The 17,419-nt window shown below is 40.5% G+C and overlaps 1 protein-coding gene across 4 annotated transcripts in view; it reads right to left on the bottom strand.

Moving 5' to 3' along the window:
- The window catches only part of TRIO (trio Rho guanine nucleotide exchange factor), a 441,700-nt gene that overhangs the window by 64,389 nt on the left and 359,892 nt on the right, over positions 1-17,419 (bottom strand). For all 4 annotated transcript variants that reach the window (XM_050937381.1, XM_050937382.1, XM_050937383.1 and 1 more), the window contains exons 35-36: positions 3,841-4,133; positions 1,717-1,887 (exon numbers count right to left, since the gene is read on the bottom strand). In XM_050937381.1, the coding sequence (XP_050793338.1) occupies positions 1,717-1,887; positions 3,841-4,133 (464 nt within the window). The remainder of the gene's footprint in view (positions 1-1,716; positions 1,888-3,840; positions 4,134-17,419) is intronic.

The following is a 17,419-nucleotide window of genomic DNA, read 5'->3' as shown; positions in this document are numbered from 1 at the left end:
GCAGTGTTTGGGTACAAGGTTTGGTCTATTAGAGACAGATAGAAACACTATGGGAGCATGTTTCTGTCCTCCAAGGGATTCATATTAAAACAAAATAAATCCTTCTCCAAGGTCCTGCTTACACCAGTGTTGAACATGCATGAGGCAGATCATTGTTCAAACATGTTTTTTTGCAAGCATGGATAATCTGGCAAGTGAGGGCAAAAACTATCTTTTGGTTCGTTACAGAACACTTTGCTAAAGGTCCAATCTACACTGAAAATGCAAGATGAAAGGAGCCCCAAAGATTTGGGGCTTCCTCTCACATAATTGCATTTGTAATGCAGATGGACCTATACTATAAGGGCAATGTTAGTATGCGTTATTCGTATCACAGTTACTGAATACACTGGTTAAGAAATCATGTTAGCAGCTTGCTAGCACGAGATTTTAAAAACATGATTCTCACCAACACTATTGCAACTCTAGCACACAAAAGGTCAGACAATTTTCTAACCAGCAGAAACACCCGCCCCCAACAATTTTTAAAAGAATAAAGAGATTTGAAGAGTATAATTCTTTTTTTGAGTTGGTCTCAGAAGTATTTCCAGTATGTTCATCCATCATTTCCTGTATTGAGACGGTTTCCAGTTCAGAAAAAAGGCAGGAAACTAGTGCATGCAGTGCATGGAAAAACCCCATTGCAATCCAGAAAGTGTCTACTTAAATTATGATTGAGATTCCCAGGAGAAAACAAGAGTGAAAGAGAGAAAGAAAAACTGTTGGAAAAAAAAATCTGCTTTACTAAGAAAGGCGAAGAACCGCCAATAAAACTCACTAACAATGAGCTCATACCATGTATTTCAACACTTAAGCATTTTAAAGAGCACAATGGGGACAAAATGAGATTAGAGGTGAGGTCCATGCTGTAGAAGTCAATGGTTTCCATTTTAAAATCCTCTATTTTCAGGCTTTGTGACTGCCCCATAAAAATTTAATTCATGTTGAAAATTGAAATAAAACATCCGAAAACCTGTGTGTGTTGTGAGATGTTTTTTTTAAACCAAGAAAATATGAAAATACGATTCATTTGGCAGATTGATGATCTCTATCCAAAACTTACCAGTTACTGGTTTCAGATACAGTTTTGCACTCTCAATTTAAACTTAGCTTTGTTTGTTAAACTGAACATTTTCAGGCAGCAAGTCACTAACGTGGATCAAGGCTTTATAGCACTTGAGAAACTCTGGTGTGCTCACAATGGACACATGACTTTATGTCGACATGAAAAACCATCTTCCTGTGCAAATGGAAAATGTTTGTAACAAAAACTCCATGTTTGAGGATAACAGGAATTGTTTTGTGAATTACCTACAGGATAAAAAGGTTTCAGTCAGAAAGTTAACTGCTCCCACAACAGCTCTTAACTAGTGGAAAGGGGGAAGACTAAGCATATATAAGCATGAAGTATTACAAAAATGTGAAGCCACTCAGAAGGGATGTGTGTGTGTGTTTTAGAACTCCTTTACGCACACAAAGATCAACTGCTCATCCCTACCTTTGCTATAAGGTCCTTTTTTAAACAATCATGTAAGGTTTCTGTAATTGTGTACTCAATTGTACCCATATAATTACTGATGTTCCAGATATTTTCTCCATAGCAAATCCCTTTAAGACACTCTAAAAGTTATCAAGTCTATCTCGGTATGTGAGATTCTTCCCCATTTCCCTTTTTACCTTGTCATCCTGGGAGTCTGGCTGGAGTAGACTGTGTTGCTGAATTGCCATTGGAGGGGGGAGTGGTACAGCATCTGCTCCTTCTTCACCTTCTTCCTCTCCACAGCTCTGCATGCCAGAAGAGGAGGATTTGGAGAGAGTGCCGCTGCTCAGCCCCTCATTCCTCCCTCTCTGCAATGAAGATCAAGACATTCATAAGATACATAAAGCAGAGTAAGTGGAAGTTGTGTCTCAGACGCTGGACTACCTCTGAAGGCTCATCTCCAGCAAGCCTAGGGACAGCTAAACAGATCAACGTCTCAAGAAACAGAGACAGTTGGCAAAAATCTAACTACCTTAAAAAAGATGCAGTTTATAACGGGTTCAACAAGTAAGGCAACTGGGTGGTGCAGTGAGTATAAGTGACTTGCAAGAACTTCAGTGTGAGTGTTACCACAGAAAAGGTTACAAACCGAGGCTTGGGAGTCGACTGCTGTGTTCCATCAAGGACTTTGATTCTGCTCAGTTTACCTCTATAAAATGGGTCCAACATACCTAACTACAGACTTGGCATCTATAGAGTACTCATGTCCTCAAACTGAAAGGTGCGACATGAGTACAAAATAGTATTACAATATGGGATATTTTAACAAAATCCTACACTTCATCACTGGTTCTCCTTTAAACAGTGAATACAGACCACGTACTTTGTTTTTAATGTTTTCTGGGTAGAAAACAATCCTGTAAGCTACATGAGGAACAAGACCTCAATCCTTGGTCTGCAACAAAAATAGCTTACAGGATATTGCAATTCCTTCACAGTAATTAGGAATGACTTGTACTAACTTCTCTCCACCTCAGGGCATTGATAGGACACTACCGCTCTTCCCCACACTCAGGAATGTAGGGGATTGGCTACTTCTCAGAAAATTGCCACTATTACCTTGGGAGAAGGGTCTCTTTCTACATTACGGCACCTGAGGACGGAGAACAACACTTTTCCCAAACCCACAGCTCCTACACCATCATGGTGCCACGCCTCTAGTCCATTTCCTTTCAGCTTTTACTTGCATCACCAATGCTCCAAGTTGAAAATGAAATATGCCAGTAGCAAAGGAAAAATAAGACAAAAAGCCACTAAAAATAATAATGTTGGGTCACTTAGTTAGAAATCAGACTCCATTATCTATATTCTGTAGGAAAACCATCAGAACTGCTGGTCAGATTCAGGTCAAAGAAAAGGTGAACTAACATACAATGTGAGTAGAACCCTTGGATGGTCTGTTATGGAACAAGATTCAATGTGAACTGTGCACACATAAGTGAAAGCATAATCAGGCCCAGTTTGTACCTTTATCAACTGGATATGGGTCCTAATCTCAGCAGAACTATGAATGGCGGGGAAGAAAAAGGTTTTCAACAGAAAGACATCTGTGACATGAACTCCATGATACAACCTCCTCATTCCCTTTGCTTTAATGAAAGCTTATGAGGGTATTACATAACTGATTGTAACCACCTTTTGGTTCGAGAAGTCAGCTATTTTCCAGTACACTGCACTAATGAAATGCACATTATTTCTAAAGGCAGGAATGCAAGATTTGCTGGCTTTAAAGTGGTTAATAACCCTTCCCTATACATCCTCCTGGACCTTTGGGAAGGGAGAAAAGGGAAGCATGAAAAAGCCTATCATCAGAACATTACTCAGATGTTACTCAGCATGCGTCAGAAAGTCAGTTTTTCTGATTGGGGGCGTAGTAGGCTGGGAGATGAGGTTAAAAAGTAAATTTCCCCCCATCCTCTTTTCTATTTGTCAACGAGAGCGCTCTCCCCACACAACTCTGCTAATGCTCTTAACACTGAACTGCATAAATCCTTATATTCCAGTACAGGGCTTCTTCTGGAGCAGAGAATGACAGTCAAGGCACACATGGGACTGATAGCTGCATAAAACTGAAACACAACCACAAGAGATCTGGATGAGATGACTTCGTTTTACTTGACCAAATCAAATTTGTACAAAAAGCAACAGAAGCAAAATAAGGTGTTGTGCCATCTTGCGGTGCCTCCCAGCATCCAAAAACTGAGCACTTGAATCATGTCCAATATTTACAAACCATAAGAAAGTTGCCTGAACACACTAACCTCTTCAATGGTTTCATCCTGTGGCGTAGCAGCACTGTCATCTGAGTCCTTCTGAGAGCCAGCATCAGCACTTTTGCGCACCTCTCTACTCTTCTTATGCTTATGGGCCAATTTCTTGACATGCCCATCTGCCTTCCCACTGCTAAGACGCCTCACTGGACTGGTAAGCCATTTCCTCAGGGTGTTGCCAGGGCGTTTGGGGCCTGGGGAGCTCTGTGCACCAATCATATGGGGCTGAAGTGATGTTACGGAGGCAGGAGGACTGGCATCGTTACTGGAGACTGAAAGAGAATCTGAGAAAAAAATGTGAACAACATTTTAGAAGGAAAATATTGACAACTGAGCAATTTAAAATCAAGGGAAAGAACTTAAGTAGATTTTAAATACTGATGGTAAAATATGAAATGTAAATAAAAGAGAGTCTTCATTTATATTTACATTACAGTAGGAGGCAACTCTAATTGTACCTTTCATGTGTCAGATTTCCTAAGAGAGAAAGAGACTAGAAATGCAGCACAAACAAAATATTTACATTGATAATGTGGCATTAGCCACAGTGGAACAAATCACTAGATTTATCAAGTCTAGTTTACTGCCCTTCACAATGGCTAACGCCATCTGATGACTAAGAAGGAAGCTTAAAAACCCCACTACAAATCAGGGCCAGAGTTTTCTCAAATGAGCTGTGATTTTGGATAATCAACTTGAGACATCTTAAAAGGGCCGGTTTTCAGGAAGTGAGCACAGGCTCTCTGAATGCAAGATTCCTTCAAAATGTCTTAACTTGAGCACCAAAACCGTTATATCGATTAAGAATGTCTCGGCCCTCGACACTGGTGCAATGATCAGAGAGCACTGCATTATAAATGACCACTCATAGTCATGTCCTTTGCCTTTTGCTGATTACCATTTACACACATACACTGACCAAAAGTTCTAATTTTACGTATTTTGTAATGTGCACAAATTCAGTAAAGTATTTTTACGCTAAAAGGAAGCTGTCTTAAAATGTGTTAATTTTTTTACTCAGCTTCAATACTCATATATACATATGCACAAGCTTCCAATGTGCACAATCACCACAAATGTTCTGTTTAGTTTTGTGACAAACTGATTTATTTATTTATTTAGGAGGGTGAAGGGAGGTTTGGAGGGGAAGGGAAAGAAGACTTCAGATAAACTCCTGTTAAATATCTTTTGCTTTAATCTGACACTTTTAAAAAGGGAACAGCATGAGTAGTAATATTTAAAAGAAAATATGCCCATGCTCAAACCTCAGGATGAGCAATATTTGCTTCTTTGCTTGAGAATGCCCGAGGTTCTGCAATCAAACAAAAGATAATTCTTCCCCCACCCCCATCTAGTAATTATATATACATAAGATCAACAGCAGTTTCCAGTGAGGTTCATGTCACTTGGACTGGACAGTACCCCTATGGTAAACACCCACTGCATTATGCAATGCTAGTACTGGTAGTCTGTACTTTTCCCCTAGCCAAAGTAAGTTTTCATACAATTTTTGTTTTTAAATGTGAAGGCTTCTCTTACAACTATCATTATTAGTGTATTAACAAGACTCCATTAAACTGTTGTTGGGTTTTTTTCTCTTTTTTTTGGCTTTTTTTTTTTTTTTTTTTTTTTTTTGAGTTATCGCTGCAGGTTTATGTTTAAAAGCCAGGTTTGTGAAAAGATCTTCTTAAACGGCCTTTAGCTGGATGGCTTTAGTGCTAGGAGTTAAACACTCTCTCTGCATTCCTTCTCCAAGGTTGGTATAGATACTCAGATCCTTCCTACCCAGCTTAGGTGCAAGGGGATTCTTTCACCAAAAATGGTGGGGAACAAATAAAGCAATTTAGAACAGCGTTCTCTCTCACTATGGTAGGGACAGCCTGGGTAAGCTTATCTTTCTTGCAGAGGAGCAGCTCTTCAAAACAGAACACATCAGGCTGCTTAGCTATTGCAGAATACTAAGAGCAAACTATTAATTAAGAGCCATATCTGATGTAGAGGAAGAGTTAAAGGATCCAGGAAGAATGCAAAAACACTGTTTTGGGTTATTTTGAAGTGTGGCTTGAGCAGCCCCAGAGATGCCAATCTCACAGACAAAGGACACTGGGGGAGCATGTGCTGCCTTTCTATTAATCTCTCCTTGGCATAAGGCTTATTTTCTAGCCTCCAGCCCATCTCAATATTTTCCTGTATTTTTGCTAATACATCTTTGGTCAAACAATCTTCTCTGTAGCAACAGACATGTAATCACTGGGATATTTTAACTCTGGGTATGCAATTCACTAGAACAATGTATGTTATTTGTTTGTGCACACACATCCGCAGACCACAAAGTACTCATTTGTAACTCTTACAGATATTCACTTACATTTCCACTTATTAGAGGTTCAATGTAATTGTCTGTATTGGTTCATACTGATCTCACTCTCAATGAGGAAGCCTCAGTGCTGACTCCACAGAGTATGTCTGCCATTTCAAGGGCTGAACACATGAGGTTGCTTCCCAATAACAATTCATTGTCTCACTCTAAAAGGATCCCAGTTGCTGCTGACCAGGGACCAGATTCTGCAGTTCTTATTCAAACAAGCAGATTCCTACTGAAGTTAAAAGGAAATGTATCTATCTGTCTAATGATTACAGAATTAAGGCACAACTATACAAACACTTCCTCAGCTGCTCAACTTTACGCATGTGAGCAGTGTTACCTACCAGCTCTGTGTTCTTGGGGAATCAGGGTACAATACCCAGCCTGTCAGACTCATGAAAGACCTCCTTCCCCGACCCCCTGCTTGAACCAAAACCAATCAGAAGAAAGACTTACAAAAGCAATGAAAAGGCAGTAGGAGACACACCTGAACCTCTCCAGACAAGGGTGATAGGATTAAGGAAACTCCCCTAGCCTCATTTGCATCAAGATGGGACAGGGAGGCATCCCCATTAGCACACAGAGTGGAGAACAGAGACTCAAAGGCAAGAACCACACAGAACTCTGGGACCAGAAAAGCAGGGAAACACTGCATGATGGGGGATCTCTGCGCCCGATATTAATGAACCCCCCTGCACATACCCAGCTCAGTAGTTATCAAATCAATTCCAGTGATAAATCCTTTATTGGTACCCAAAATACTGAAGCTCCCTAACTGCATTGTGAGCTCCGTCCCAGAACACGGCCCACAGCCAGGAATGAGCAGTTACTATTGTCTAGCCTGAACAAAACAACTTTAGTATACTCCAGGGGTGAGCAAACTTTTTGGCCCTAGGGTGGGGAAAATCGCATGCAGGGCTGGGGCAAGGGGTTGAGGTGTGGGACGGGGCTCAGGGCAGGGGCTTGGGGAGTGGGAGGGAGTGTGGGCTGCATCTGGGGTCTCAGGGCAGGGGATTGGGGTGCATGAGTTCAGGGTGAAGGCTCCAGCCTGGCGCTGCTTACCTGGAGCAACTCCAGGATGGCAGCAGCGCACAGCCGGGCTAAGACAGGCTCCCTGCCTGCCCTGGCCCCATGCCTGGCACCACATCCCTGCGGACCTGAGAGGGGGCAGAGGGCTTTGTGTGCTGCCCTTGCCTGCTGGTACCTCCCCCAAAGCTCCTATTGGTAGCAGTTCCCCGTTCCCAGCCAATGGAAGCTGCGGGGGGCATGCCTGCAGGGGAGGGCAGTGTGTGAAGCCCTCTGCCCCGCCCCACTAAGGGCCGCAGGGACGTGGTGCCAGCCGCTTTCAGGAGCAGTGCGGGGTATGTGGCACTACAGGTGTGGCAATCCTGCGGGCCGGATCCGGCCCATAGGCCATAGTTTGCTGACCCATGGTATACTCCCTTGAGCCATTAGTTTACCCATAAACAAATCTAGTGTTCTCCCTTGAACCATTGTTGTTTCCCTACAAACCCCCCTACTCATGCTCAAGTAAGTGTTCTGATGCCTGGATCCAAAATCTGCATCAGTTCCATTGGGACATCATCTTCTCCTGACTGATCGTGCTGGGGGCTCTTCTTGTCTCCTGTCAACCTGGGAACCCCAATCGATTCAAGTTTCACAGAGTGGTGAGAACCCAGCTCTTTCTCTCTCTAGGTATAGCCTTCTGACCCTGACTTGTGAGATCAGTTATTGTTCTCGAAACCTGACTTTTATAAACAAATTTAAGTTAGATTTAATATTATAACTGTTTTGTTTGTTTGGCTCCCCTATATGCTTATTATCTGGCAATAAATAACCTTCATGGTTAAGCTAGTAGTTTCTCTCTCTCTCTCCTCGCCCCATAGGTGTTTTTTGGCTTCCTCATTCACTTTGCAGCAACGCTCCTCGTGCCTAAGCTAAAGATCCCTGCAGCGCTTAGAAATCCTGTGGGGTCTGCTCATCAAGCGGGACACTACCAGAACAATTGTAACATGAAAGTGGGGATAGAAACATGCTGAACCTGAGACATATGAGGGCGGCAGATTGAAAGTGCTGCTCGACCCACCCTGCTCAGGCATATTCTATTCCGGTGTGGTGCCCAGAGCATATGAGAGTGACAACTTGGAGGTGCTGTTTGACCTTGCTGCTGAGTCGAAGGGCATATGAGGGTGACAGCTTGGAAATGCTCTTCGACCTAGCCTACTGAATCCAGAGATATATAAGGGATTATCTTGGGAGTGCTGATTAACCCAGTCCTCTCAAACACGCTCTGCTAATGTGTATGTTCATCTGATTCTGGAGCTGGAAGAACCCAGCCCTGGGGAACCTAGGTCCTGCAGGATAGCTCCATTGGGAGGGAACTTGCAGCAGGGAGAAGTAGAGCTCCATATGAGAACACAAGTGACACAAGCAGTACATTGACAGAATTACAGAACACCCTGGCCCCCCCTCCCAGAAGAGTAACCTTAATAAATGAGCATACCTCAAAATACTGGGAAAATTTGGTAACAACAGTCCCATTGCAAGATTAGGACCTTATGCTCCAGAGCCCAGGTACAAATATAGAACCATAATTCTAATCCCCTTCATGTTAAGTAAGATAACAGGCTCTGCAATGCATGATTAACAGAAACTCTGATGAAACTGGTTACTTATATTGATAACTGTCACTGATTAGCAAAAACAACATAAAATTCATCATTTTACATCCATTTGTTAAAGATTAGGAGTAAAATAATCAAAAAGCCACCGACTTCCACTTTTGAAAAATGGCACTCACATGCTTTCAAAAATTCTACCCTGGTTTAGCTACATATACCCAGGTAATTAGAGCAGCATTTTCTCTACCATTTACAGTTCTTCATGGGAACCTTTAACTAAAAGTGGTTTTATTTTTTCTTTATTATGACTGCTGACCAATTTGTTTTACTAAGGTTGCTCAAGAATCCTTTATCAGTAATACAGGCTCTAAGAAGAGATATATGCATTCAAAATGAATGCAAGAACAACACTGACTTTGTAACTAGAGACAGACTGATTAAGTTTTGGGTCTTTTAGCCCTTACTGTGTCCCAGGAACAGAAAACTTTCCAGTAAGTGCCTGTCCAGTGTCCCATAGCCTCCCCTTTAGAGAAACATTTGGCCTTCTCGTTTATGTTCTAAGAATTTGACGCTAATTTCTAGCAAGGCACGGGTACAATACAAGTTAATGAAACATAATTTATAGACACCACTCGAGCTTAGTAAACCTTCTGTTTTTTTTTCTTTCCTGAATTACTAATGGCTGCACCTTTTTGTTAGACTATTCATAAACATAAGAGAAAGTCAATTAAATTCCACCTCTCCCCTAACCTGAAGTAAAAGCACATATGTTTCTCTGTTGATGAGGTCAGAGAGTTCACAAAAAGTCCATGAATTAACTTTTTTTTTTTTTTTTTTTTAAACAGAGCTAAAGTAAAAGGGCAAGCAGCATGGATTCTGACCCTCTCATACTAAAATATAAGATGACCTCCAGTGCGCGCACACATTCCTGAAGTTAAGGGGAAACTGGAATACTCCTATTCCCAGCGTTACCAACCCTACAAACTTGGACATCTGTGATTAATAATTGATTTTTTTTTTAATAATGAACCATGTCCAGCTAGTTGATGACTTGAAGTTTTCTGCTCCAGATTAACTATTTCCATATTGCATTGTAATGGTCTTAGTATTTTAAGGTCAGAGTACTACAGGGAACATACTTTCCTACTTCTTTAGAAAGCAAACTGAGTCCAATTGTTTCATCGTCTGCACCATCTAAACATTCTTTAATCAAAATAACACTGCCACACTGCTACTAATGAACCTAGGGAGCAGTCTGACTAGAAAGAAAGTGTCTAGACCAGGGGTGGGCAAATTATGGCCCATGGGCCACATCCGCCCCTTCAGACGTTTTAATTCAGCTGTCGAACTCCCGCTGGAGAGTGAGGTCTGGGGCTTGCCCCGCTCCACATGTGCCATGGCTCTGCACGGCTAGTGGAAGCAGAGGCAAGTCCCCACTCCGGCTCTATGTTACTCCTGCCCCAAGTGCCACCCTCGCAGCTTCCACTGGCCGGGAACTGTGGCCAATGGGAGCTGCAGTGGCAGCGTGTGTGGACAGGGTACCATGCAGAACTGCCTGGCCATGCCTCCATGTAGGAGACAGAGGGGGGACATGCTGCTGCTTCTGGGAGCTGCTTGAGGTAAGCGCTGCCTGGAGCCTGCACCCCAATCCCCCTCCCGCACCCCAACCCCCATCCCTGATCCCCCTCCCACCCTCTGAACTTCCCCGTCCCAGACCAGAGCCCCCTCCTGCACCCTCAACCCCTCATCCCCAGCCCCACCCCAGAGTCCACACCCCCAGCTGGAGCCCCCACCCTCCCCACACACCCTAGCCCGCTGCCCAAGCCCAGAGCCCCTCCTGCACCCTGAACTCCTCATTTCTTGCCCCACCCCAGAGCTCGCATCCCCAGCTGGAGCCCTCTCCCCCTCCTGCACCCCAACCCCCAATTTCTTGAGCATTCATGGCCCACCATACCTAGATGCAGCCCTCGGGCCAAAAAGTTTACCCTGGTCTAGAATGTCAAACTTTCTTGTTAGTTCTAATTAATGTATTAAATGTAGTTTTGGCAATTTCAAAAACACTATTAAACAACTGACCAACATGCACAAACCAGTGCCAGGTCAATGAGATACTGGAGAAGGAAGAGTTTGCTCTTCTTTTCAAAAATAAAAATTCATGACAAAAGGTCCATAACAACCAAAACTAAACTCAGCGGCACAGTACCAGTTCACTGGGCAAGAGATATTGGGGAGGCATGAGAAAGGAGTACAGAAATGTATTTTATTCACAGACATGCATGCACAGGGCAGCTCTAACCTCTGACCTACATTTGGTAAGAAAGGCGCCACGTGTACAACCATTCAAAACTTTCCTAAATGGCATAAATTTGTTTCTTTCCTGCTGTGTTTTACCAGACTACTTTTGTAAGCCAATATTCTCATATACATCAAAGAACATTAAAAATGTTTCATATTTAACAAGAATCTATAAAAAAGCAACTGACACTTGAAGGACCACACAATTGCCTTTTTTATTATGCTTGCAAATGTGGAACTTCCCCTTCACTCTTTGAGGGACAATTTCCTTACCATGAAAACACTGCAGCAGTTTCCACTGAACCATGCTTTAAGCCAGCCTACAACATATTGGAAACTATTATTCAATATACAAAAGAAATATATGCTAATCATCTGCAGTGGAACAAATACATTGAGTATTAATCTCTAGTAAACCAGCTGTTCCTTTCAAATTGTGTATTATACTGAAATATGCTCCATGACATTTCTATATATTATAGCTGCCTTATGTTGTCAGCCAAAATATTTTCTAATAGGAAACCTACAGTTCAATGCATCACTTTTAGAGCTGTCATATATATACTTTTACCTTTTCTCTTAAGAGGTAGTAGCTATTACACACACTGTAGGTATTGTAACCAGTCATGGCAAACTATCCTGTAGAACTGGAAAACATTTTCACTTCTGATCTTTGGATAAAATGTACATCCATTTTCTAAAACAGAGTATAAGCAAATGAAAGGTGGTGGATTGAGAACCTCATAAAAAAATCTTGCTACCACAGAAAAGATATTGCACTGGCTATGGCAGTTAAAGCCCATCCTCCAGCGCCAACCTAACTCTTCTCTGAAAATAATACCTCCAGAGGTAACCTTGAGAGCCTAGTTCAGCCCTCAAAAGCCATTCTACCCCTAATTTCTCCGCTAAAACTGACGAGATGTCAGTTAATACTAAATGTGGCTTTTGTAATGTGGACACCTGTCCACTAGGAAATGAACTGAGACAATGTCTTCGAATAGTTACAGTCACCAAATGTAATCACCTGGATCGCATCAGTATTGATTATAGTTGGAATTCTGACCTTGAAGCTACTGTACAGCTCTTGTTAACAGAGAGGAGATATCTGGCAGGTCTTCAAACAACATGATTAGGATTTTTAACATCAACTATTTAACAAAGGCAGAGAAAGAAAAAAAAGGCTGTATACGTTCTTTTTTTTCATCTCTTCAGAGGTCCCATATAAAATCCTTTCAGATGATGCCCAATTATTCACTAATGAACATACAATCTCAACCACTAAAATATGCACAAAATGTCACAAATGTCTAAATTAGTCCAAACTTTGGAGTCTACTTTTACTAGGCACTTTAGAAAATAAAACTGGTATCTTTCTCCATGCTTCTCATGAGCCCCCAATAATAATTTGGAAGGTGGGACAGAGTTAGCAAAAACATTTCATAAAAGCAAATGGTGCACCAAAATGCTCTATGCCTGAATAAAATAAATGAGTGGCACAGGTCTAAAAGGTCTAATGCACTACACTGTGTCCTTTCATGATCTCTCAGGTTATTTGTTCTTCAGGTCCCCCCGATCCCGCCTTCTCTTTTCAATAGAGCAGTGGGTATTAAGATCTTGCAATTAATTATTTTAAAATTATACCCTTATCTAATCTTGAAAGCTGCCTCTGTGTTTGCAACATGTCAGTGTCACCAACCAAGATTCAAACCCCAACACATTTTAGATGCAAAGTTGCCCTCCTTCCTTTCATGCCTGCTGGACAGTTTTACATGCTAAGAGATTTTTTTTTTTTTTTTTTTAAACCATGATGTTGTCCCAGGCCACTTTCCCAGATGAACAGAAAGGATTCTGTTTCTGTTCCCTGGAATTTAGACCACACCGCTATAGAAATCCAAAACCAAAATCCTGCATGCAACTGAGTGCTAGGCAGTTTTATAGGAAGCGAGAGCGAGCTGGTAGGGCATTTTATTCAACTTTTGGCACTTAGTGGTCAAATTCTCTCCTATTTAAAGGCTGTTTTTTTGGTAAACAGGAAACAAATACATTTTATAAAACATTAAGGGGAAAATCAAACCAAACCACAACATGCTTTTAATAATAAAAGTAGGGATTCTCATCTTTTTCCTTTTGTGTAGCCCCATATTTTAATTAGTATCTTGGTCTTGCATTTGGAATCTTCTAGACTACCTAGCACCTACCATTCAAAAACACCTGGATCACTGCCCCTCACATAATGTTCCTCTGCTGACTATCAATTTTCTATTCAAGGCTTTGCTGACTTAATTAAATTCAGTGGCTTGAATCAAGGTGCAGCAAACAACATGTGACCTGTCAACTCTCTATGGACCAAGAGAAAGTGCTCCAACCACCAGAGTTTGGACATCTCTGCCTAAAAGGAATGTTCAACTGTGTTTATACTATGAAAATAGACTAAAAAACAGTTCGTGTTCGCAAGTGCAAATAAAATTCACCAGTCCCGCAAACAAAATTTTACATCCTACAGTTAAAGCTGGGTTCTTCCCTTTTAATGCATCATGTCTAGTAATTAAAGTTCCACTGGCCAACTTAGATCTTGAGTTAGATACATTCCACTCTATTCCACTCTGCATTCAGACACCTTATGTGTGTCCTATAGTCACTAAGATATTTTATTTGTGCAAATCATCTGTACATAATGGGATTCCACAGGTATAATTGGTGGAATTTAGTATACAGCTTTGTTAGCAATGCACAAACAATAACAGAAACCAGTTCATGAGGAAACAAAGAAACACTAGAGTAAACAGTTATTTGCCTATATACACAGAGGGAGCAGATGGGAGTTTAAAAGGTGCCATTTTTGCATAATATTCATAGCAGAATGACCTTTTAAATGACAGAGTTTTTTTGTTTTTGTTTTTTTAAAACAAAGAGCAAACTCCTCTCCCTCCTCCAAATACTATCTTGTTTTGGGACACTCTATAGCCTCAAAGTTTACACAAACAAGAGGTTTCACATTAAAACTTCTACATACTTTTTGATGCAAGAAAGCTATCCAAATGCAATTTCTAATCCTGAAATTTCAAGAATATCAAGATCTGTACTTTAAAAATAAGACAAAATTAAAGTGTTCTCAACTCCTATTGAAAAGTACATTTTTGCAGGTTTTCTTCATGAAATTGGACCACTTTCATAAAATCTAAACAAAACATATTTCAAGATGTTTGAATCTCAGTGTGAACAGTTCCCAGACATTTTTCCAAGAGACACTGATGGGTTCATAGATTCCAAGACCAGAAGGGACCAGTGTGAATGCCTAGTTTGATCTCCTGTATAAAACAGGACAGAGAGCTTCCCCAAAATAATTCCTAGAACATACATTTTGGAAAAACATCCAATCTTGATTTAAAAATAGTCAAGACACCACCACAACCAGTTGTAAATTGTTTCCAGTGATTAATTACCCTCACTGCCAAAAATGCATACCTTTATTTCCAGTCTGAATTTATCTACCTTCAACTTCTAACCATTGGAACGTGTTCTACCTTTCTCTGCTAGACTGAAGAGCCCATTACCAAATATTTGTCCTGCGTGTAGATCCTGACAAATTGTAATCAAGTTACCCCTTAACCCTCTCTTTGTTAACTTAAAATTGAGCTCTTTGAATCTATCACTTCTCATCCTTTAATCATTCACGTGGCTCTGCTCTGAACCCTCTCCACTTTATCAACATCCTTCTTGAATTTGTGGGCATCAGAACCAGCAGCAGGTGCACCAGTGCCAAATACAGAGGTAAAAACTTCTCCACTCCTACCTGAGATTCCCTGTTCATGCATCTAAGGATCATATTTGCTCTTTTGGTCACAGTGTCACTTTGGGAACTCATGTTCAACTGATTATCCACTATGATATCCAAATCTTTTTCAGTGTCACTAATTCCAAAGGTAGAGTCCCCCATCCTATAATTATGGCCTACATTCTTTGTTCCTAGGTGCATACACTTATATTTAGCTGTATTAAAACACATTGTTTGCTTGTCCCGCTTATCAAGCGATCCGGATGATTCTGAATCAGTGAGCCGGTCCTATTCATTATTTAGCATTCTCCCAATTTGTGTGTCATCTGAAACTTCAGCAGTGATGATTTTGTTTTCTTCCCGGTTATGGCTAAAAATGACAAATAGGGTAGGACCAAGAACCAATCCATGTGGGACACCATTTGAAACACGCCTGCTTGATGATAATTCCCAGTTTACAGTTACATTTTAAGACCTATCGGTTAGCCAGTTTTTAATCCATGTGTGCCATATACATTTTATAGTGTTCTATTTTTAAATCAAAATGCCATGTGGTACCAAACACCTTACAGAAGTCTAAGTATATTGCATCAACACTACTACCTTTATCAACCAAACTTGTAACCTCATAAAAAAAAAACCGATATCAAGTTAGTTAGAGAGGATGTGTTTTCCATAAATCCATGTTGATTAGCATTACATTACTCTTTTGTTTTCTAATAATCAAATCTCATATCAGCTGCTCCATTACCTTGCCAGGATTGATGTCAAGCTGACAAGCCTATAAGTAACCAGGTCATCCTGTTTACCTTTTTTTAAATATTGGCACAACACTAGCTTTCTTTCAGTCTTCAGGAACTTCACCAGTGCTCTGTGACTTATTGAAAATGTACATTAATGGTCCAGTGAGCTCCTCAGCCAGCTCTTTTAAAACTCTTGGATGCAAGTTATCTGGACCTGCTGATTTAAAAAGTCTAACTATAGTAGTTTTTGTTGAACATCCTCCAGAGATACTAGTGGAATAGAAAATGTGTTGTAAGGATGTGATGAAACTATACCATCTGTTTCCCAAATACAGAACAGAAAAAACACTTCAGTCTTTTCTAAATTATTACTGATAATTATACTATTTCCATCTAGTAATGGACCAATACCAGTGACAGGATTCTTTTTGTTATTAACATTTTTTAAAAGCTCCTCCTTGTCCTTATCATTGCTGACCACAGATTTCTCCTTATGTCAACCTGGCTTTCCTTATCACTCTTCTACAATTCCCAACTCCTGATTGAAATTCATTACTATCAACTTACCCTTTTTTCCATTTGTTTTATATATTGATAGATAGATTTCATTTTTATAGCTGCTTTTACTTCCTCCTCTAAACCAGGTTGGTTTTTTAACCAGTATGGCCTTCTTCCTTGATTTGTGTCTTTTTGGGCATGTAGTATGGTGTTCTCAAATGAGTCTCAATTACCATTTTTCTGATTAAATTCTTCCTCTCAGCTGATTTGGCTCAATTGCTTTCAGCTTTATCAAACTGTCCCTTTTAAAGCACCAAGTATATATATTGCTGGTCTGGACTTAATTCTGCTTGCACATTATAAATGTGATCATAGGGTTGGGAGGCTAAAGTATCTGACCAGGTATACTGAAAGATTTAAAAAACCTGCTTCCGGAGATGTGCCTTTCCTCCCTCAGGACCACTGAATGGTGAACATTTCATACAATTCTCTGGACCATGAAAGTTAACATTTAATGTGTAAGTAATTTAATGTATAAATCATGTGCCACATCTAACAACTGTTTAAAAATAGTCTGAGGTAAAAATTGGTTGCTTCTCATTCATGTGTTTGGAATCTTAAATTTTAAGACAAGAGATCAACTGCATTTTTTAAAACCAACTACAAACTATTGATCTGGTTTATGAAGATTGAAGCTGCCATACGTGGTACTCTGAATCCTAACTTAATATTTTTTTCTTTAAACAAAGAAAGATAAAGACACTAAATCTTTTTGTGTGTATCAGATATTTAGCGTTCATTTATCCATTAAGCATATAGAGAGAATCTCCATTCATTTCAATGAGAGATGTGTGCAAATTCATGAGAAACAAGACCTTTCAAACAGCACTCGGGGCGATAAACAAATCTAATTTCACAAGCTAAGATCAGTTGGGTCTAATGAATATTTTTGTGCAACTAACGAAACCCCAGAGTGCTGCAGGAAGTAATGCTGATAATTCAAGTATCATGCTGACGTTAAGCATGGTGTTAAGTTGGCACCTTCTCAACTATGGTTACTGAAGAGCAGGTATATTTGGACCCCGTCTCCTGGATAAGTAGTTTTTTGCAATTTCATCTATATGTATTCCCTCTATCATTGCAATTGGACAAGATACTCTTCACCGTGACTGAAACTGTTTTGCAGGGAAGCTCTATGCTGTTAAACAACTGCTATGTACCAACTGCTATGTACTTTCTTGGAGGGAAAGTGCACTTCCTGGAATGCAAATAA

This window comes from Gopherus flavomarginatus, chromosome 2 (genome assembly GCF_025201925.1).
Source record: "Gopherus flavomarginatus isolate rGopFla2 chromosome 2, rGopFla2.mat.asm, whole genome shotgun sequence".
Classification (NCBI taxonomy): Eukaryota; Metazoa; Chordata; order Testudines; family Testudinidae; genus Gopherus; species Gopherus flavomarginatus.
The sequence above is the reverse complement of the archived record's forward strand: the minus strand, read 5'-3'. Positions and strand labels throughout refer to the sequence as shown.